The sequence below is a fragment of the Kwoniella bestiolae genome, chromosome 4 (genome assembly GCF_000512585.2).
Source record: "Kwoniella bestiolae CBS 10118 chromosome 4, complete sequence".
NCBI classification, from domain to species: Eukaryota; Fungi; Basidiomycota; class Tremellomycetes; order Tremellales; family Cryptococcaceae; genus Kwoniella; species Kwoniella bestiolae.
In genome coordinates this window covers 448,668-470,754 of record NC_089244.1, presented here as the reverse complement: position 1 = coordinate 470,754, position 22,087 = coordinate 448,668, and the positions used below count along the sequence as shown (strand labels likewise).

The following is a 22,087-nucleotide window of genomic DNA, read 5'->3' as shown; positions in this document are numbered from 1 at the left end:
ATGCATCTACATCTACATCAACACATGATATCCCATCCTATAACGAGAATTCCCACAGACATATGACCAACCTATACAGCTACTTCACATCACAAATCACATCTCACATACACAGCACACTCATCTCCTGACTTATAGTCGACCAATCCCCATTCCTCCTCGCCTGGGTCTACAACACCAGCCAACACATCACATCAGCATCTAATCACTGACCTTGACATACCTTCACCACATTACTCACATGAACCACAATAACCCTCTGATCATCACACATAACTCCATTCCCCCACCCCCCATACTCCCTCCTAATCTCCCTGAACGTCAGTCTACTGTGCACATCATTCTTCCATACGTTCTCCCGGGGCATGATCGACTCCCCATCACGTATCTTCACTGACCAATCTTTCTTGGCATAATCAAAGGAATTCATCGGTTCCTCTTCTGTTGAGATGGATCGACGCAAATTGGAAGGTGAGAAATCAAATATCATGAGATCCGATCGTTTGGGTGGTGGGATGATCTCGTGGGTCTCATCTTCCGCATCACCCAGGTTGGGATCTTCAGATGAGGGCCATAGTCCATGGTTTGGGGGTCGGATCGCAGGTATTAGAGATACGAATCGATAGCCTGAGCATGAACATACCTATCCCCACACCACATGAACCATCAGCTAAGCTTCCTCTTCCCGTCTTCCAGCTGAAAGATTTTCGTAAGGAGAGCTCTCACTCACCCAGCTCCGCCTCTTCATAACAGCATCCATAAACCTTGTATTTTCCTCACCCCACTCACTCCAAGGTACGTTCCGTTCCACCCCCCTTATACCCAATCCATCAAAATCCCCTCCATTCGCATATGCCTCCTTCAACCTCTCTTCGCCTCTCACCGCGAAATCAACTAACGTTTCGCGCAAGATGAAAATCTCATATGATCGTTTACGATCCCTGATAGGTATATTTTCATTCTCAGAATTTCCAACCACCTTCAACTCGAATACCATAACTCCCTTACTTGGGTTCTGGGTGAACGGTTTGGTCTTGCCCAGAGTAGGTCCCGGACCTGTATTGGGCGGGAAAGCGGGATCTGGTCTAACGTCGAAGGCATGTATCGAGACGTCTTCTGCGAAGGGGGGTAATTGTAGCTGGGCTAGTAGGACCGGTCGAGGGGTGGTATCGTCCATTGGATCTGTATCTAGCGGTTGGACAGGATCGATAGGGTTGTTGGGATCTGGTAGGAACGAGTATATCTGAATGACTGGTGGGAAGATTGATCCGACCGAGCGAGTCTCAGAAGGTAAGACTGGTGAGATGTTGGATGTTGAGGTGACTAGGAAGGTGGTGGGTGTCAGAAGGGCGAAGGAGGAGAACCACCCGTTTTCGGGTAATGATATACGCTAAACCAATTAGTTTGAGGTAAATCAGCTCGAATTCATCTTGAGTTGTGCTTGTAAGAGCGGCAGTCTTGAAGCGACAACTCACAGACAGAACCTTCCCAGTCTTCCAATTCCAAGCTACCATCTCCTCCTCGTGACCAAGCCCTCCCAATGCACCTATACCAAAACCTAAACCAGCTAGTACCCAAGCAGGAGCAAATCTCGATACTTGCACGACGAGGGTATCACCCATGACCTGTAACAGTTGCCGCGTGTCCATAATAGCTTGTGAGAAGGGTGGGAAATCGAGTGTAGGGGAATTAGCCAACGGGTGCGGTTTCATAGTGGATAGGGTTAATAGGTGATATCGATGAGTTGGAGGTGAGTGAATGATATCTGATGGGGCGGGTCTAGACCATGATGCGTCATATTAGTAAAATCCATCTAGACGAGGGAGAATCGAAATTTTTCTCACCTATACTCGCTAACTACTATTAGGTCTTGCGTTGGATCCATAGTCAGATCGGATATTGGGAAATCGACTTTATGGGATGTAGTCTGTATGGGTGGGTCTTCCAGATCTGGGTCCTGCATCGACGGCAGAGGTATGAGTCTAATCGAAGAGGGCTAACAAGTGATTCTTCGGTGTCAGCTATCATTCTAAGACAGTCGAAAGGCTGAATAGCCAGATACTTGGGGATGATATCTTATGATTGCGATGGAGATATGACCCACCTTATCATCCTCAACATCATTAAAATCATCACACATCAGAAAAATCCCCTCTTGCAGCTCGTACACTCCCTCTCTACCCTGAACTTTGAACGTCCGTTTCTCACCCCAATCTAACGTCTCCCATCGGTTCTCTCGTTCTTCCAATAGTTTATTCCGGTCGGCAGGGGAGATGATTGTATCGTGGGGTATATGGATGGACGGTTCTTTGGGCCATGGAGCGAGAGATACAGAGGGGACAGTCTGTCTTGGTTTGCCTGTATGTGGGGATTTGAGGGAGATGACGGAGGGGTTGGAGGGGTCTTCCGGAGATGACGGACCGATGCTATCATTCGGGCTATCTTGATCTTGCGAGGGATGGGAGGGAGGTAGGGATGATGAGGGGCGATATGGTATATCAAGGTATCCTGTCGTCTCTAGTGTGGATTTGTATTGCAATAATGCGGAGGACTCGTATACGTTTTGAAGGGCTTTGCAGACCTACACAAAGGATACAGTGATCCGTACTTAGCATATACAACAGGCTATGAGCGGTATATCCACTCAGAGCAAGTCGACTCACCAATCTCAAGCGTAGTCTATCATTGAAGCGCAGCAATAAGTATACCTGCTCCAAAATCTCGTCAGGCAGACTGAGTAGTCCAGGCGGGGTATGACTACTCTGACTTGATCTCGATCTTTTGGCGAGCGGTCGGTCGAGCTCGTCTGCCATGATCATTGTGGGTGTGGGTGTAGGTGGGGTTGGCAATGACTGGTCTCGTCCTTTGGGGAAGCTATGAGAGTTGGTTTGCTTCGAGCTGTCAAGATTATCTGCGAGCGCTGTGACTCTGATTTCGATATAGATGTCGATGAGATGGGATGGTTTGATGGCATGAAGAGCTGAAATCTTGTATCAACGCTTCATAGCTACCTTCGCGTTTTCGTCATTGCAGACGTTTGTTACGTAATCACTGTGGGACCTCGCTCGTTGCGACCTCATAGAAAGTGGAAAACTGTTCATAACATCTGTTGAATCGAATCTGTCATCATCGCATATACATCCACCATCACAAACTGAACGTTCACGCCCACTCGCCATGCAGAACGACACAGCTATCAACGCCCCCTCGGGATCAAACAAGAAGAGTACAGTGTACGTTGCTGGCTTAGCTCCGGAAGTGAATGAGGATCAGCTGTTGAGCGCTTTTGTGACTTTTGGTGAGTGTATCTTCGGATCATATATCATAAGACAAGACGAGAAGTGAGCGGTGCGTTTGTATCAGAGCCAATATCCTCTTCGTGAAGATATCGTCACTCCTTGGGCCTCTCTTACTCATGGGCTGTACAGCAGTTTCCTTCACCGAGCTTGGACTGACACTGTGACTTGTGATGTTAGGCGACATAATTGATATCAAGATCCCACACGAGGTACATGATCGTGCGTAACAGTGTCCATCCTCCTCTTCGCCATAACCAAGTTCAAATTCAGGGACCTGTTCAGCCATCCTTGTGATCATGCTGGAGGGATTCATAGCTTATCTTCATATTTCGTTAAAATCGACGTAGAATCAAAACACCGCGGTTTCGCATTCATAACCTTCTCCCTCCCCTCCGACGCCCAAGATGCAATTGACAATTTCGATCTCAACGAACTACCAGGGTATCAAGGTAGAGGAAGATTCTTGAAGTGCAGTTTGGCGAATCCTGATAGGTTCGCTAGTGAGGGTGGGGGAAGTGGGAGGTTTGATAAGGCTAGTGAGTGGTTTGGACCGTACACTGATTGGGTGATTGGAGTGGACTGGAGAGGGATTGAAAATGCTATGAGGGGTGGGGTTTTGTTCGGATCAGTGGAGATGTCTTCTCGTTCGAGTGTACCTTTTCCTGTGGGGCGTGGAGGATATGATAGATGGGCCCAACGGAGTTTTGGTTATGGATGATCATGGATGACAACAAGTGCTGATGAAATGTCTATTCAACTCGTAGTTTGGGCAACCGACGAATGGCAGCAAGCTCACGGGGAGAAACCAAGGGACGAAGTTGCGGTGGAAGGGCAGTAGTGTCGTGCTGCTATGGTCAAGCTGATGAGGAAGGATAAATCAATACCATGAATAGATAAATTTAAGCAAATAATGTATAATGTTGTAACATCCTTCTTTCTATCTTCGGCTCATCTGCGCACTATTTGACCGTCTATAGACCGCTTCTAGTTGAAGTTAATTGACGAACAGAAAACATCTTCTGCATACAGTATATGAAAGTATAAACAATCCGATTCACTTCTTCATTCTATTAATCTTCTTTCTTCCTTTCTTCGCCTTATTGGCTCACCACGATTAGATCTTGACCAAGACGTAAGGTACCTACGGATGTATTTTGATTGTCAGCTATACGCCCCCCTGAGGAAGATGAGAAACTCGAAGCTGTTCAGACGCACCTCAACATCCTCGTCGTCCTCATCATTGACCATGACCTCCACCAACAGGTTCTTAGTCCAAGGTGGGATAGGTTTCTTGGAGACGTGCTCGACGAGTTCCGACATCCTCATTGTCATCCTATCTGCAGCCTATTATACGGACAAGTATCAGCTTCAACCCACTTCATGTATAGCAAATGCAGGAAGACTTCCTGTCGGAAGCAGACTCACCTTCTTAGCAGGGACGAAAGAGGACCACAACATCGATACACCCTGAGAAACCATTTGAACCTCCAACTTATGATTGGTCTTGAACCAGTCCAAGAATTCTTGTAAAGTCGGGTTACCGTCAATCTCGAATCTGTCCCAGAGGGTCCATTCGGTTTCACCGTACTGTCGACCCAAAACATATCAGTCATAAGCCAATGATAGGTAGCGTAGATACGTGGATCTGAGACTATCAAAAGAATGTCTTCACTCACCTTCTGTTTAGCAGCAGCAATAGGCTCTGAGAATCCAAAGAAGGGCAAAGCAAGATTGACGAAACCGTTCTTGTAATCCTCCAATTCGTTCTTTCCGTCAATCATCTACGATTTCCCCCCGAAACCATCAGCTTTTCTTGCAATCACGAGAAAAAGTGGAGTGATGAGATGGAACAGGAGATAAGAAAGTGTGAAGGCGGAACTCACCTTGTACAACTCCAAACAAACTAAACCAACCGCCAAGGCAGTAGTAGTAGCAATAGCAGGAATGATCTTACCAGCTATCAACTTGGTCTTATGCCTGTCGGCAGGGGTGATACCGTAGTTGGTAGCTCGGAGGTTGGAAGCAGCTGTGATGAAGTCGATGTGATGGTTGGTATCGTCATCTTTCTCGAAATCAACGGGTTGGAGTCTGAATCCTGCGAGCGAAGAAGGTTGCGGGAGGGACGCGACGAGTGCTTCGATATCTTCGTCGTCTGTCACAACCGGTAAGTATCAGTACATTATCGTTCTCGTAGGGGAAGGCAGCTACTTACTATCATCTTGTTGAGGTGCAGGTTCATTCTCGTTCACCTGGATCTTGACTCCGCTCTTGGGTGTAAATTCTGGAATCTGGAATGTTTCAAGCACCTTTCGGAATAAGGCTGGATCACGTTCCCCCTTGAGACCGTAGTTGAAGGCGTGGAGGTTGGCAGCGGCGATCAAGTAGTCTAAATCGAGAGGCTATCGGATGTTCAGTCAGCTCGTAAATCAAAATCGCAAGGAGGAGAAGCGGGAAGCTTACATTATCGATGTTGAATTGCAAAGCATCTGGAGCTCGTTTAGGTCCTGACCAGAATGGAGTACCATTCGAGTTTACCTAATTGAGAGCAATCACACATCAGTACAATGTAGAGTTACAGAAGTCTGAAGAGGGAATCTCACCTGATCTTTAGGCAAGTTGAACAACAACTGCTTAATCTCATTGACGTAATCATTCTCATACTGCAACCTAGCCCACTTGATACAATCTTCGAAACTCATTGGTCTATCTTTCTTGAGATACTTCTCAATCTGTTTCAACTGATCATGATGTTGACCTGAGGATTTCAAAGTAGTCTCGACAAAGTTGGGTTGGGACAGGTACAAGTTGACAGTGGTAGGAGGGTTGACGAAGAGTGCGTCAAAGGCTTCTCTTGACCACTGCAATGAAACACAACCCATCAGCTTTGATAATCTTGATAGAAGATCGGAAAGCTGAGCCCACCTGGATTGTATGTTCAATAGCATTAGGGAAGTTCTTGACGGTACATGATGGGATGGACTTCTCAGGGGGATCTTGAGAAGACGAGTATGACTCAGTCAAGAATGGCACCACCACTTGGGTGTTGGCTTTGGTACCGAGTGTACCGGATTCAAGCAATGGCTTTTGGTAGAATACACATCGTCTGTCCATGTATTGACCTAATCCCCATAGTTTCAGAATCAGCTTGCATACCAACTACTCTTATACACTCAACTTACGAGCAGCGACATTGTCCAAAGCGTTGGTGACTCCATCAATGGCGGCGAAGAAGTCATCCCCGTATTCCTCTGCGAAGTGCTGTGTCAGCACGATATCACGTCAGATCGATAGGTTGACGACTCACGCTCAGTCTCGGGACCGACTCTATCTTGATGAGCAATGATCTTCCCCTTCAAATTAGGGTTCATATCCGCAACAGCAGCAGCGGCAGACTCAGCCTTGAAGTTTCCAACATCCTTAGCTCGGAAGAGGAACTGTCTGTTCAAGTTGGACTTTTCGATGGTATCCAAATCGGTGACGTGGATAATACCCTTTTCACCAGTCGCCAAACCCATCATACTCCAGTTCTTCAACATTTCACATCCGATAGCTCCAGAACCAACTAAGAATTGCCTGTTGTTGAAGATCTTCTCTTGGAAGGTCTTACCGAATACCGCGATTTGTCCATCGTACCTTGATCCTAAAGGTTGGGCGTCCTCCTCGGTAGGTAGTTGCTTGGGTAACGATTCCAGCGAATCAAAGTACATTGATTGTTGCATGGGGTGGAATTTGGCCGAACAGGCTTTCAATACTTCCTGGGCAACGAATCCACCGATGACAGCTACCATCGGGGAAAGATCACCGGTGGCTTGGAATGACAGTTCTTGCAAGATCTTTTCGTTCAATTCGGCTTCGTTGCCAGTAGCGGTTTGGATTTCTTTAGCGAGGGAAACGATAGTAGCGGCATCTTGAGCATTTCTGGGTCGAGGCAGGTGGCCAGCTTTCTCGTAGAACGAGGATAGGGCTTGGAAACCGATGTGAAGGGTTTCAGGTCGATCGAATTTGGCAAAGTCGGTGATGAACAGTTCGGGGTTGGTGAGTGATTCTTTAAGAGATTTCTACGAATATTATAAGTTAGCGAGGGAATGTGCTATTCCGGAAACAGTACAAACTTACGAATTGGAGGATTTTAGGCATCTTCACTTGGGTAAAAATACCACCGGTCTTATACTGACCCAATCCTCGAGTGTCACCAATGGCGAAGGTATAAGGACCTGAATATATATTTTAGCTTACTAGAATACATCACGTGGGTCAAGATTAGTCCTACTTACCTTTAACGGTCACCTTTCTTGGCTCACATCCGTTCAAACCCTCCATACCCTTGACTTCTGAGAACGTAACGAAATCTCCATCTTCCAAACCATGTCTCGTCTCGTCCAAACAAGTAACGATACCCTCCTCGTCCTATGAGACATGTTCGTAAGCTTTCATACTCAAAGAGGCAATAGTGGAAGCTCACCTCTTCAACTTCTACGATCATACCGGTCTGAGGGTTCTCGCCCGTTGGATCCACACAAGCGAAATCTTTGCCGAAATCATTGAACACGGATCTGCGAGCCGCACAAGTCAGCTCAACAGATCAAGATGGGAAGCGTATTCTGATAGCTTACCCGAAAAGACCTCTTACATCGGCAGCGATAAAGTAGATTCCTTTCTCTCTGCAAAATTCGTTTATCTCTACTTGTTTAGCTATGGTAGCGTTTGTGAGGACGACCACCTTAGATTCTACATGTCAGCTTCTCATTTTAGTGGACTGAAGCGGTAGCTGTGTGACATACCTGGTATGGGGCTACCATCTCAGGGGTAATTTCTCCACTACCCTCAAGTAGCTTGACAGGTACATAGCTATTCAACTCTGCCAGTCTTGATTGAGTGACTGTGGCTCGGGGTTTACCGATATCTTCTTCTCGGAGGAAGAACTGAGTAGGGCATGAATACAGGATTAGCACAAGACAGAATTCTTCGTGCAAAGAGGACTGCAAACTCACCTGAGTACCTAGATCTGCTACTTCCGTGGGCGCAGGATCATAGATGGTAACTGTCTTGACACCAGCCAAAGCGACGTTCTTGGCTAATCCCAAATATCAGCTTGTGGTCACAGTGGATGGTGATGGGGTAGCTGGTCGACCAAGTTGAGCGAAGATTGACTAACCAATCTCAACACCTAAACCTTTCATGCCCACGATCAATACGTTCGAGGCTGCCATCTTCTTCATGGCTATATCATCATGAGTGTAAGCTGATGAACTCCGGCGTTCAGGCTAGTAACAGCTCACCCTCATGCCCCAAAACATAACTGTGCAGACATGAGAGGCATAAGCTTAGGTCATCGTGTACGAGAAAGACAATAGCTTACAGTTGACGGGAGTACAAACCCTCTGATTACAGCAAAATGATTAATCAGCTTCTATCTCTCTTCTTCCTCCATCTAAACACGTTATCGAGGCTTACCGTCAACTGCGGGAGACGTGTATCATCAGCTCGGTATTCCTTTAAGCATGTAGCCATGAATGTAACAGGGGAGCTGAGGTGTCATGGAACAGCTCAACTCACTTGAATCCCCAGGGACAGCCTCATCAACTTGCATCGGAGCGGCCATGATTAGCTAACTTCTATGCTATTCCAGTCTATTTCTGTTATAAGATATTGTTTGTTTCTTTGTTCCCGTATCTCAGGTGTATTTTTCTAGGTCTACCTGTACGAGGGGAAATTTTCTCTTCGCTACAGAATAAGTGATAATACAAAGATAACAAAAGAATGATATGATTAACGGTTGATGGAGGGTGTCAAAGTCAACTCGACCTGTAGATGCAACACGATGATGACACACCTAACCTGTCCGACGGAATCAAATCTCATCCGCAGAGTGGCAAAACATGAGAACAGCATAGGTATCTTGACATACATTGACACACTCATCTCCTATGGTGTTCTCAGCCAGAACGGACCTCACCGAAATTGGTATAACAGCATGTAGGGGAACACCATAGTCTGGCTTCACAAATGCTACAAAACGTCTACAAAATGGTTCCAATGCTGTTTTCTGATCCCTCGATGGATACAGCATATACGACTTGGGCTCAAAGGAATCACCATACAGCAGTATAGTACTTCAGAGAACACCATAGTAAAGGGGACGCCCTAATCACCAGGCCACACGAGATCGGCATTGACCATCGACCTTGTTTCTTGAAAATGATATTTGGCTGGGGTTAGCCGGAGAAGAACATTATAAGAACCTTGACGCGGCCTCTCGCAAGAGGTTCCGCCAAGCTCTATGCTGTTCTTTAGCTCTGCGTAGGAGTAAGTCTCCTGATGGAAAACAGGTTAGATCCGCATGCATGACCAATCGCCATATCCGCTTCTGTAACGTATCTTACATTATATGCATCACCACCTCATCATCATCATCATCATCACCAACTCATTATTTACCATGTCCATATACCTACATATACCCCATGCATGTTTTATAATCCTCAATCTAAGCCTTCTTACCCGAATCCTCCTTCAAAGATACAATCCTATTCAACACAATCTTATCACCCGCCTTCTTCCCAGGTTTGACACCCTCGCCTTCATCCAAACATCCAATCCTACTCTCACGGTCCACCGCGAAATAAGCCAATCGCATACCTTGGAACCTGATATTTTCCATCCCCACAAGCTGCTCAGCAGTAACAACAGGTTCGTCCTCCATATGTTTCGCCGCCTCACTACCAGCGATTGGTTTATGTTCGTTCGAATCCGTAGGCGCAGACTCAGCTTGAGCTTTCTTCGTTCTCTCCTCACTTTCCTTCCTCGCGTCCGATATAGCTTTCTTGGCCAGTTCATAAAACGCAGGCTCGATCACAGCGTTCTTGTATACTTCCAATGAATCTGGGTCGATATCAGATTCGAAGTCTGCTGGAGGTGGATCAGACTTGAACAATGGTTTGAAATACCTGACTTCTTCAATCTTGATTGATTCTGGTACATTGACCCATTGGATATACGCTTTAGCCTTCTTGACGTTCCCTCCATCTTCCAATTTACATCTTATCTCTGTCACTTGACCTGTCACTGGGTCTTTGGTGTAGGAAGTACAAGTAACGGGGAAAGGAGCTTTGAACAGACCAACAGATTTACCAGGTGCCAATCTAAAGTAATCTGGCGAGTCCACCTCCCTGAAATCCTCGGCATCGATGTACACTTCTTTAGTGAACGACGTTTCGACGGTACCCATGGAAGGTACTTTGGGATGTAAGGGGACTTGGACCGGTACTCGATAATCGTTAGGGACGTTTTCGATGATGAGTTTCACCGGGTTGAGAACCATCATCAATCGCGGTGCTGATTCTTCAAGATATGAACGGATGGAAGATTCAAATCTCTTGATTTCGGTGACGGATTCTGATGTAGTCACTCCTAATTCCGATACGAAAGACAATAACGCTCCGGGCGGTATACCTCTTCTTCGTAATGCGATGATGGTGTAGAGTCGAGGATCATCCCAATCCTTCACTAATTTCTTGGTGACCAACTTGGCGATCTTTCGCTTGGAGAGGAAAGTGCCTTGCAGGTTGAGTCGAGCGAATTCGTACTGTCTAGCTTTGTATACTTCCAAAGCATCGCAGAGCCATTCGTAAGATTCTCGAGCGGGGATGAATTCGACGGTACAGAGGGAGTGGGAGATGTTCTCTATACTATCACAGAGACAGTGAGTGAAGTCGTAGGTAGGATAGATTTCTGTGATGGCAGTCAGCATACTTGCCAGGGAAGGTCAAGCTCCCAATTAGACGGAGAGAACGATGCGGTCGAAGAATGCGGAACGAAAACGACGTTTACACTCACTCCACTTATCGCCCGTCCTGTGATGAGGAGCCATCTTCACCCTATACGCCACCATATCCCACATGTACGGATTACCACTCGTCAAATCCATCTTCATTCTCAACGCAGCACCTTGTTCTGGGTATTCTCCATTCTTCATCTTTTCGAACTCCCTCAATGATTCTTCAACAGGTCTATCACGGTGTTCACAAGGTACTGGATGACCTTTACCCATTCCTCGGTCTTCCTTCATCTTTTCAGCTACATTTAATGCACAAAGATCAGCTGATCCTCAATTTGGGAATTCATGACCCATGCAGCTGACTCACCACTACACGTGCAGACGTATGCTTTGCCTCTTCTCGTCAATTCCACTGCCCATTGGTACAGCTGATCGAAGTTATCACTCGAATAAGTGATTTTCCAAGGTTCGAATCCCAACCATCTAACGGTTTCCAAGATAGATTGGAAGAATCTGCCTTCCTCAGCTTCAGGGTTGGTATCGTCAAATCTGTATTGTCATGTCAGCTGGATCTGCCTTTCGAAGAAAGAGGAGAGTAAGCCTACCGGAGATACGTTCGTCCACCATGGAACTTGGCATATCCGAAATCAATCATAATAGCCTTTACATGACCTATCATAACCACATCAGGTCAGTTAGTTATGTATCCAAGAATGGAAAGATTTAGCTCACCAATATGCAGATAACCATTAGGTTCAGGTGGGAAACGAGTATACACCAATCCTTTTGTGAAATCAAGATGCTGTTCTTTCAATTTAGGGTTAACTTGAGGGTTTGCTCCTGGTTTATGGAAATCAGACAGGAAACCTTCCTTGAAGATGTTGGTAGGGATGACGGGAGATGTGGAAGAGGAAGCTTCAGCTGAAGATGATGTTTCTACGGCTTTTGGTTTGGCGGCAGGTTTCGATTTGGCTGAAGCTGCTTGAGCTTTGGCAGCTGCATTGGCAGATTCCTTCGTACCGAAAAGTTCGGTGAAGATAGTTTCTAATGAGAATTTGACTTCTCCTGCGTTTGCCCATCTATGTCATGACATATCATTAGCTAGGTTTGTTCTCTGCAAGAGGAGAAGAGGCTGTACCTAGCTAACGGAGCATCAAGTAAACTCACTTCAAGTCCGAAGCACCACTTCTTATTCCTCCTAACACAGCTCCCAGACTCGCCCAGTTCTCTGGCGGCGAGGGTAGGGAAGATACATATGATTTGAGTAATTCAGGCAGTTGACCAGCCGTTATCTCGATACCTATCAAAGTAATGAGCTCACGTTCCTGTGTGTTCGGTGGTCCGAGCTGGATTGATAAGAAAGGACTCACCAACACCACAAGCCTTGTTGAACTCATCCTCATTTATAGGTGTACCAGCTGGGTTCCCTTCCGTATACTTGACAGCAGCTGTACATCTCTTATATGAGCTTGACTCCCAGTCTCTATGTTCATCACAGCTCACCTGCAACCTGATCAGTAGACTTTATATCCCCACTCTCAATCTTCTTCACTATAAACCCTTTCTCGGCGGGACCCAGCTTCCCACCCGATGCAGAAAGCTTGACCAAAGCGCTGGCAGTCTTCTCATCGTACTTCTTATCTGTCAATTGGAATTCGTCGACGAGTGACTTGAAAGCTACACCTGATTTGGGTTGTCTGACTAATTCCGTTGCTGATTTTTCGGCTAATCCCAATGACTGGAACAAGGAGATGAGGGAGGCGTTCTCGGGTGATTTGGGGTCGAATTTGGGTGGCATGATGGTTATTCTACCTCTATTGCGATGATTGTGTGCTAGAGGGAGTATTGGCAAGAAAGCAAGAGAAAGGAATGATAATATGTATTCGAGTCGAGCAAAGTGTATCAAAGTGGACAACCCCATTCAACTTTATCTGGAAATTCAGAGTATGAGAGATTGAAAGATAGCAGATATGGGATCAAGGCACGTGGCCACCCTATCATCCGGGGACAGACCGAAGAATAAGTCCACGTCATTTTCATCATTCTGACTTTAGTTGACTATGGTTCCCGAGACTATTCAACCGCATGTCAAAACATTCGCAATCCACATCCAAACTCATACAATCCTCTCCATTCTGTCACCTCTCTTCTTCAACGTTTGCTGAATATACCTCAGCAATTTGTTCTTCGCCGTGTGTTAGAATTCAGTCCATCCGCTCAATGACGAGGGGCAAGAAGGTCAAACGAGAACCATCCGACTCTCCACCTGCAGAAACCCAATTCATCTCCCAGGAAGACGATTCCGAAAACCTCTGGGAAGCATCAGAGATTTTGGATGAGCGAGGTCAACGTAGAACAGGAGAATACCTTGTCAGCTGGAAAGGGACCGATGAGAATGGGAAGCCATGGGCACCATCATGGACGAGGAAGCAGGATTGTACGACGGAATTGATAAATGATTGGAAAGAGAAGAGAGCGAAACAACAAAAAGGAAGACCTAGATCGTCTACCGTGGAGAGTGTGAAGGAGGAGAAGAGGAACAAGAAGAGGAAGCTGGATGATTATACTGAGAGTAGGAAGAAGGCTGCGCCCAATGTCACTTTTGATTTGAACTGCAAGTGTTTGTCTTCTCCTTCATCTTGGATAGCTTGAGCTGATGTAATATCACATGTGTTTAGCTCGTAGTAGTAGAAGTAGAAGTAGGAGAATGAACTCTTCACCAGTTACGAGTCCCGAGAAAACACCCGCCAAACCAATGACCAGAGTCGACTCCACTTCCTCTGCCCTTACTCCCCTCTCTACCACTCCCAACAAGTCTACCGACAGCATCTCACATCGAAAATCCAGACAAGCATCACTTGCAAGTGAAGAAGAGGGTCTCCCAGCGCCACGAAACCTCAGGAATCGCGCTGTCCCTCAAGTCATCGACATCGACGACTCATCAGCATCAGATGAGGGTACCCCTGGTCCTGGTCCGTCCACCGCTGCTCATCGTTCAAGGCGATCAACATCATCGAGGAAGAGAAAAATTCCTCGTCATGTTCCTTCCCCATCTCCTCCGCCCGTTTTATCATTCAAGAAACCTGGAGCCCATACTCACCAAAGTCAGACCTCTTCCAGCTCAAACAGGCAGTCTCAAGCTGACCCAATCCAACAATTCTCGTCCCCTGGACCATCATCGCAGAAGGCATCTACGAATCCAGTGGTAGAGGTTGGAGCAGATGCTACAGACACTGAAGAACCTCGAACGGCTTTGTCTTCTCGTCGGACCATCGAACGAGATGGTGAAGAGGGGGTACGTCTGGGCGGTGATAGTTGGGAAGATAGTATCCCTGCTGGTGGAAAAGCCTCACCTGAATTAAGTGCAAGTATACAGGATGAGGATCTAGACGATCTTGACTCGAACTCAGGAGCTGATGTAGAAGGCGAAGGTGAAGGTGCGCAAGCGGAATCAGATGATCCGCAAGGTGGGTCGAGCGTTCTCTTTAAGATAGAAAATTGAGCTGATCTCGGTCATTAGTCGAAAATGGTGATGACCTTCACAACGATCCGCCAGCGGACCCAACACCGTCTCCTCTACAACCTCCCACCCACCCCGACACACTTGCATTGGAAGAAGCTCAATCACGAATTTCAAAGGCCGAAGCTGATATGGAGCAAGCTTTTGCACGCATCACAGCATTGGAAGCTGAATTGGAAGAAGCTCGAAAAATCCAAACTCATCCCGATACTCTAGCTCTCGCTGAGGCCCAAGCAAAGATATCAGAATTGGAATATCAAATCCAGCAGCAGCCACCCATCCCTTCCGCGCCGACACCCGATCCCCGCATAGCAGAATTAGAAGCCGAAATCAGCCTACTGAACCGAAGCAAGAAATCGCTTACCGACGATAATCAGTTCCTGAGACAACAGTATCAAGAAGCCTCCAATAGAGCGGTAGTTGAATGTCAACTCAGTGCGAAACTCCAAGATCAGGTCAAAACTTTGAAAACGCAATTATCAGTTGGGTTGGAACAACGTCGACTCCATAATGATAACGTGGCCAAGACGAAGGAGAAGGAGAACGCAAAGTTACGCGGGGAATTGAAGATCCTTTTGGATCAAGCTAGATTGACTGGTGATAGTGTTCGTCAAAAGGCTGCTGCGTACAGTACCATGAAGAAGGAGCATGACGAGTTGAGAGACCAGCTCGTATCGAGGGGTAAAGATATTGATAGGCTGAGTGCGAAGGTGGAGAGTCTATCTGAAAGGAATGAAGAGCTGGTGGATCAGCTGGATTTGATGAGAGCTTTGAAAATGGGTGTTATAGCTGAAAACGAAAACGACATTGATGAGGAGGAAAATTCGGATTCGTCGGATGGTGATTATGATGAGGATGAGTTTCGACCAAAGGTTGGAAGTACCTCTAGAAGATCAGATGGACCTTCGAATCGACATGATGTGTTCCAAGCTTCTACACCTGCTGGAATGAGGATAATACCTCCCACGACTGGATATGCCTGTACGCTTACCGAAGGAGATAAGGTTTGCAGGGTGGTATGTGAAACTATCGAGGTCAGTTCATATCGCAGTGTTGGTCTGATATTGTCGGATAGCTAAGCTGACGTTAAGTTTCTTTGTAGCAACTCACCGAACATGGAGTCTCTCACCACAGAGAACAAATCAGGGATCAGTAGAAGTAGAGCTTTGTCGACGGGAAAGATGGTGTGGATGAGATGGTATGGATGATCTGTTTATTAAGATCTGGGAGATACTTGTCATTGAGTGTAGTAGTGTCAAACATATGTAGTCGTGTATCATTGGAAGACCACCATCAGCAGCAGCAGTAGTACAGTAATTTAGGCGAACCCATTTTCACATGCATCAGAGTCATTAATGTACAATGCAATCACCAACAGAGGGAGCAAATGATGACGGAATGTACGAGATGGTGCGAGGTGGAGGTGGTTCCGTTAACTTTCACCAACAAAGCTCTCTTTCACAGGTGGACCAGGCATCGTCATCTCTCTTCTTCCCATGATGCAATACAGCTGGGAAGGATTCAGACTCAAGTCAGTCCGTTACAAGCCGAGCACACCTTCCTCCCTCAGATTCCGCCAGTATAACAGGCAGCACCAAGGATGTCATACCTCTTCCCGCCGGACAAATCCCTCCTCTACCCCCAATTCGAGACCTACCGACTCCAACCTCTATCACCCGATGACAATCTGCTTGAATACCCCCTACCCGACCCTGGATCTACACAGAGCAGGGTAGGATACAATACCTCGTCGTATCTCAGTTTCAAGGAAGTGAGAAATAGGATAGGATGGGATCATCTGGTGGTTAATGAGGATGGGGTGGGGGTTTATGTGGATAGGGATTGGGGGGTTGTGGGATTTATCATTTCCGTGAGTCCACTGTTGTTCTCACCAAACCAGTACCCTACCATCCTACTAGGGACAGCATCCCGACACATTCCGGTGAGGGCGTGATATAGGACAGGAGAAAACGTGGGTACTAACCTGATAATCTGTAGGACGACCTCCAACCGACATTCTCCAACCTCGCTTCATTACCCCAGCCCATCTCATCCTCCTCGAAAGACCAGCAATCCGAATTTCCCTCCGTCTTACCTCTGACCAACTCCACTTGGGCTGTCTCCTCAGGCTCAGGCTCACTATATATTTTGGAAACCACTCTACCCGACGAAGCAGGCAGCCTACAAGGCAAATTCATAGCGAGATACGATCTGCCTTCTTCCTCTTCAATCACCGAGTCAAACGAGTTATCCCCATTTCTCCTCCGCGCATCGCACAGAACATCAAATCACGAAGTGAAACTGCTATTGACGAGATCGGTCAAATTGGTCCAAGGGAAGAAATCCATAAAATCATCTCAGCAGACTACCTTCGAGTTGATCGAGGTCACCCTCGACCCCACTTCACATAACCCAGTAGACGAGCAGGAGGTTGTGGAGAAGTTGAAGGTCAGTTGGACGTTGACAGGTGATGATCTACCTATACATTGCTCGTATGATACAGAACATGATGGGTGGATCGTGCTTTGTCCTGAAGATTTCAAGATACCTTCGACAATGGGAGATAAAGAGGAGAGTGAGGTGGATAGGGAGAAGCGAGAGAGGGAAGAGAAGATTGGGAAACTTGGTTTGGGAGCTAGTATATCTTCACAGAAACAGGAGGAACAGATGGGAATTGAGGTTGAGGGAGGGGAAGAGGAGAAGGTGTATCCGTACAAGTGGACTCAAGATTCAGAAAGTATAAATATGATCATCCCGTTGCATACAAGCACGACTCGACAAGATATCAACCTGACCTTTACATCTACTACACTATCTTTATCACTTCCAAGCTCGACAAGTCTCTCCCTACAGCTCACACGATTTCTCGCAAAGCAGACCCGGATGTTCTGGACCACGATCGATCCCGAACTTTCCACATGGACCTATGACTCCTCGAAATCCCAAATTGAGCTTGACCTATCCAAAGTAGACCATAACGTCCGATGGCCGTCCATCTTCTCATCGGAGGAAAACGAAGACGAGGACGAAGAAGATGAAGTACCGGAAACTCTCTCTGCCACTACGCTCGCAGCTGTGAGGGAATCGTTCAATTCCATCAAAAGACGAGAATCAGGTGATCCACCGAGTGCGCATCCCGCTATGCCCGCGTTGTTACGCGAAGAGATGGACTTCGATTTGGACGATGAGGATGATCCGATGGCGGAGGGTCAAGGGATGTACGATGAGACTGGAAAGATAGGAAAGGAAGTTTTCGTTGGATTTATCCAGAATACCCCTGGACAAGATATTCCAAGATTGAATTGGTCAAAGACTACTACGTCTGTACTGTCCCTTCCCTTATCCACTTCCCAGAATGACCAGGGAATCATCATCAAATCTGCTGTGGACGGCTTACTCTTCCATCCTGGAACACAAGAATTGACCAAGCATCCTTGGAAACACCTTTCGACCAATCCGGCCCTCGCATTTGTCTTGTCTAGTAAGAGGGATCTGCGGTTGATCAAGCATTTCACCACCTCTTCGAGGGATGTACACCCTCATGAAAACGAAGAACCTTCTTCTCCATCCTCGTCAAAACGACTCAAACCTACATCAATAGGAGATGGTGGGGCGCGAACGACAGTCCTGGCATTTGATTCTGGTAGTTCCGTTGGACAGGGGAATTTGTATGTGTATTATCCGCCTGTACCTGGTGAGAGGAATACGGCGAAACAGGGGGTCATACCTGTTAGTGGCGGTGATAAGGGGGCATTGTTAGGTGTTGGACAAGTCAAGGTGAAGGGAAGGGATCTGGTGCTGGTTTTGACGGAGAAGAGTTTGGTGCTTGTTAAGAATGTTATCTAGGTGGAAGTGGTAACTGCTGCGCAGATCATAAACAGGCTTTTACTCTTGAGATTTTCAGCTTATGCATTTGTGCAATGCTTGTGACTGTAATGATATGTTTATGCAATATGAATCCATAAGATCATTGTAAGATGTACTAACTGAAATATGACTTATAAACCTAACACGAAGAAAATAGACTAGATAGACTATCATTCCGAAAACCCATTACATAGACAAACACAGACACGTAAACCCATTATACTTTTCGCATTCCATTCCAAAACCTACTGATCCTCATGCAGATGCAACGAGTTGATAGCATCGTGCAGATCAAAGTGGAAGAAGGGTGTCGATCGATCCACGAGCGGGACAGTCTTCTGTGAGTTCTCCGAGGTTCGTCTCCTAGCGTAACTTCCATCCTTGTTCAACGAAACTCCATGAACATCCTTCTCATCGACATACGAGGCTCTCGACGACGAAGTCCCACTACCACTTCCACCCTGGTGGGCCTCATCCAATCGTCCGGTCTCAATGTCGACTGGTCGATGTATGGGGAATCCATCTTCGTCTCGTTCAGGCAAAGGATGGGGGGAGGCGACATTCTCGAGATTCTCAATGACGGCGGGGGCAACTTCCAGGGCGGTACCCTTCCTGGTATTTCCCTGACCGAAGCCACCGGCAATCAACGCTCGTCTGATCCAAGGCGATAAAATCCCACAGAAATGGAATTCGACTTTGGCGTCTGCCCATTTCTCCACTTCCACCCTCGTATCTATCAGGTTCTGTACACCGGTGGTATCGAGGTTGGCCACGGCGGTAAAGTCAAGGATGACAGCTCGGAGTTTAGGTTTGTTTTGTTCATCTTCTGCGATTTGGGCGAGATCCTTTGCTTTGGGTCCGGGGTCGTTCCATGGTCTATCACCTGCTGAGATACCTGTGAAGTCCTTTCCTCGTCTTGTGTTCTGCTTAACGTAATGGACAATTCTGTCGTTGATTAAAGAAGCATTGGGGTATAAGAACGATTCCTCGAATCGGTAGATCACCACACCGGGAGGGGGAGCCTCGACGGGGATATCTTGATGAGCTTCCGAGCAGAGGGGGAGATAGACATCTCGGATCTGGTGGCCTCCCTCTGGGGACTCAGGCTTGATCCTTACTCTTCCTAGGAAATGACCCTTGGGTCGAGCGAGTCGGACTAACAAGAGAACGATGGAGGTAGCGAGAGACCAGTAGATACCCGATTCGATAGTGTAGAAGACCGACCAGAGGACGGCACCGACAAAGATGATGTATTCCAAGGGGGATACTCTCCAGAACGCGTAGGAGTGTTTAGGAGAAGCGACCAAATCAGCTACAGCGTGGATGATCAATGCTGACAAGGTGGCGTTAGGGATCCAGTAGAATGCCGGGGCGACTGCGTAGAGGGCAACGATGACTACTACACCTGTGGCGAGACCTGCTGCGGGGGTTCGTACACCTGCTTTGGACTTCAAGGCTGATCGGGAGAATGAACCGGTAGATGGGTAGGCTGAGAAGAGGGTACCGAGGGTGTTGTTTACTCCGATAGCTATGAGTTCCTGGTTGGGGTTGATTTTGTATCCGTTCAATCTACCGAAGGATTTAGAGATAGAGATGTGTTCAAGCAACAGGATGATAGTGGCGACAGGGATGTGAGGACCGATAGCAGCGATGAGTTCACCGGTGATCTCTGGTCGACCGACGTGTTGAAGACCCGATGGGACCTTTCCGACCAAGGCGATTCGAGCAGTCTTGTGGTGGATGTTGATCCTCCATGAGATGATAGTGTAGATGATGATCACAAAGGCATGTCTCACACAGGAGGCGAAGAAGGCCGCTCGGGCATATCGAGGTTTCTTCTGTCCAACCCATGCCAAACTCCATTTGATGAAGTACAACAAGAACAACGAAGTGACACCAAAGGCAGCATCCAAAGAACTAAATCGAAGGTTCTTGAGAGTGTTGATGATGACTTTATATGTCGCGTCTCTAGTGTTGAATCGTTTGGCCAAACCCATCAAGGCAGGTACTTGACCGGCTGCGATGTTCAGGGCAGAACCAGTCATGAATCCCGATACGGCCGGTTGGGGGATGAACTCGACCAACCATCCCAATCTCAACAATCCAATGGCCAACACGATAAATCCACAAATAAATGCTAAGGCCGTAGCGATGACTGGAGCAGAATAGAGGGTACCGAATTCCGATTGGACCTTGGCGATGATGTTACCGGTTTCCAACGACATGACAGCGACGGGACCGATGGACACATCCTTGGAAGTGGCAAAGAAGGCGTAGGTGAGCACACCGATGAAAGAGGAGTAAAGACCGTATTGGGGTTCGAGAAGGGCGATCTTGGCGTAGGAGAGTGATTGGGGGACGAGCACCATACCGACGGTTATACCGCTACATAAGCCATAAGAGTCAGCATACTGTTGCCGTAACGAGGAGAAAGCTGATTACTCACGCAACGAGATCACCGAACAGCCATGTCAAGTTGTATCTAGGTGCCCATTGTAGGAAAGGAAACAAGGAGAGAAGGTAAGTTTTCACCTGGTTGTGGCAAAAGCGAAGAAGGATTAGTAATCTCCTGTTTATGTGGTAGAGGAAACTCTAACTCACTCCTGATCTTGCATTTGGAGTCGTATTTTTGGCCCAGCTGACCACCGAGATGGTCTCAGGCGTCGAGTCGGTATATCCAAAGTAATTCTTCACTCTGGTTTTGATGTCACGCTGTTGGTGCCCATGTTCGTGGACGGTGGCCATCTTGGGCGATGGTGCTCTTGATGACGAAGGGGAAGGGGAGGGTGGAGGGGAAGGTTCGTGAATACGAATGAAAGGATGACCACCTTCTATGGTGTTGGTGGTATTCGTATTCGTATTCTGTGTGATTGTTTCAGTTGATGGTTGGGAAGAATCTGATTCTACGAATGTAGCTTTATGTTTTCCCTTGTCCTTGGTTCTATTATTCCAAATTTTATGGCCAGTACTTATACCTTTCATTCGTATCTTTCTCAAGTGAAGAAAAAAGGTACAGGTAATCACGTCTTCGTTGCGTCTTAGCAAGCAATAAGTAATATCAGTCGATTGAGATCTATCTTCTATTTCGTGAGGTAAGACAGAAGAGAGACTTTGTAACGAGCATTCACCGTAAGAATTGATCAAAGAGAGATGAAGAAAGATGTGATCAGTCGAAGTCAATGAAAATCTGGAATAATTATCATACGTCATGCATCATTGATGAAAATATCTGGAATTACCCCAGATCACTCCACGGCATTCTTGATCGTCTTGCCCTTCCTTGCATATGTATGTGGAGTATGTGGTACAAGAGATCGATGGAAATCATGTAATGAAAGATGGTGTAAAATGGAAATTGGACTGTTGAAAATGAAGACGACTAATCACGCCATATCCATTTTCATCAAAAATATCAAAATGTAAGTCGGTTAGACACCCTCCCTTTGCGGTTTAGAACCAGTTTATATGGCGATTCAGGGTTTCGGCAAAATCATCATCACCACGTTATCAGGAAAACAATAAAAACGTCCGATCCGGCTTTGGCGGGGTGCTCGTTCTTCTTAGGTCAGCTAGTGCTGACTGCTGGTGGAGGTGGACCAGTAGCGGCATTTCCAATTGTACACC

General features: G+C 46.9%; 7 protein-coding genes across 7 annotated transcripts; 3 read left to right on the top strand and 4 right to left on the bottom strand.

Annotated features, from left to right (window-relative positions):
- Positions 1 to 103: 103 nt before the first annotated feature.
- Positions 104 to 2,819, bottom strand: I302_105743 (uncharacterized protein; the record flags this gene model as incomplete). Its single annotated transcript, XM_019191493.1, has 7 exons — positions 104 to 169; positions 242 to 643; positions 731 to 1,390; positions 1,476 to 1,779; positions 1,845 to 1,996; positions 2,105 to 2,581; positions 2,664 to 2,819. 7 exons carry the CDS (start codon positions 2,817 to 2,819, stop codon positions 104 to 106), a joined length of 2,217 nt encoding a protein of 738 aa, XP_019046123.1.
- A 358-nt stretch (positions 2,820 to 3,177) lies between these two features.
- Positions 3,178 to 4,137, top strand: I302_105742 (uncharacterized protein; the record flags this gene model as incomplete). Its single annotated transcript, XM_065870137.1, has 4 exons — positions 3,178 to 3,298; positions 3,477 to 3,518; positions 3,647 to 3,835; positions 4,064 to 4,137. 4 exons carry the CDS (start codon positions 3,178 to 3,180, stop codon positions 4,135 to 4,137), a joined length of 426 nt encoding a protein of 141 aa, XP_065726209.1.
- Positions 4,138 to 4,413: 276 nt separating this feature from the next.
- Positions 4,414 to 8,901, bottom strand: I302_105741 (uncharacterized protein; the record flags this gene model as incomplete). The annotated part of the gene is made up of 22 exons (XM_019191491.1): positions 4,414 to 4,440; positions 4,515 to 4,643; positions 4,725 to 4,886; positions 4,976 to 5,080; positions 5,183 to 5,451; positions 5,512 to 5,698; positions 5,760 to 5,834; positions 5,900 to 6,157; positions 6,222 to 6,418; positions 6,479 to 6,547; positions 6,604 to 7,357; positions 7,416 to 7,513; positions 7,574 to 7,706; positions 7,762 to 7,852; positions 7,913 to 8,019; positions 8,081 to 8,221; positions 8,291 to 8,373; positions 8,455 to 8,520; positions 8,579 to 8,598; positions 8,659 to 8,680; positions 8,754 to 8,759; positions 8,856 to 8,901. 22 exons carry the CDS (start codon positions 8,899 to 8,901, stop codon positions 4,414 to 4,416), a joined length of 3,045 nt encoding a protein of 1,014 aa, XP_019046121.1.
- Positions 8,902 to 9,786: 885 nt separating this feature from the next.
- Positions 9,787 to 12,874, bottom strand: I302_105740 (glutamine-tRNA ligase; the record flags this gene model as incomplete). The annotated part of the gene is made up of 8 exons (XM_019191490.1): positions 9,787 to 11,030; positions 11,136 to 11,375; positions 11,444 to 11,625; positions 11,682 to 11,748; positions 11,809 to 12,155; positions 12,244 to 12,376; positions 12,447 to 12,524; positions 12,580 to 12,874. 8 exons carry the CDS (start codon positions 12,872 to 12,874, stop codon positions 9,787 to 9,789), a joined length of 2,586 nt encoding a protein of 861 aa, XP_019046120.1.
- Positions 12,875 to 13,296: 422 nt separating this feature from the next.
- I302_105739 (uncharacterized protein) lies at positions 13,297 to 15,752 on the top strand (the record flags this gene model as incomplete). Its single annotated transcript, XM_065870136.1, has 4 exons — positions 13,297 to 13,690; positions 13,755 to 14,543; positions 14,597 to 15,630; positions 15,699 to 15,752. The coding sequence occupies 4 exons, from the start codon at positions 13,297 to 13,299 to the stop codon at positions 15,750 to 15,752; spliced, it is 2,271 nt and encodes a 756-aa protein (XP_065726208.1).
- A 444-nt stretch (positions 15,753 to 16,196) lies between these two features.
- I302_105738 (uncharacterized protein) lies at positions 16,197 to 18,442 on the top strand (the record flags this gene model as incomplete). Its single annotated transcript, XM_019191488.1, has 2 exons — positions 16,197 to 16,466; positions 16,595 to 18,442. 2 exons carry the CDS (start codon positions 16,197 to 16,199, stop codon positions 18,440 to 18,442), a joined length of 2,118 nt encoding a protein of 705 aa, XP_019046118.1.
- Positions 18,443 to 18,708: 266 nt separating this feature from the next.
- On the bottom strand, positions 18,709 to 21,208 carry I302_105737 (uncharacterized protein; the record flags this gene model as incomplete). The annotated part of the gene is made up of 3 exons (XM_019191487.1): positions 18,709 to 20,848; positions 20,910 to 20,995; positions 21,065 to 21,208. The coding sequence occupies 3 exons, from the start codon at positions 21,206 to 21,208 to the stop codon at positions 18,709 to 18,711; spliced, it is 2,370 nt and encodes a 789-aa protein (XP_019046117.1).
- Between the last annotated feature and the right edge of the window lie 879 nt (positions 21,209 to 22,087).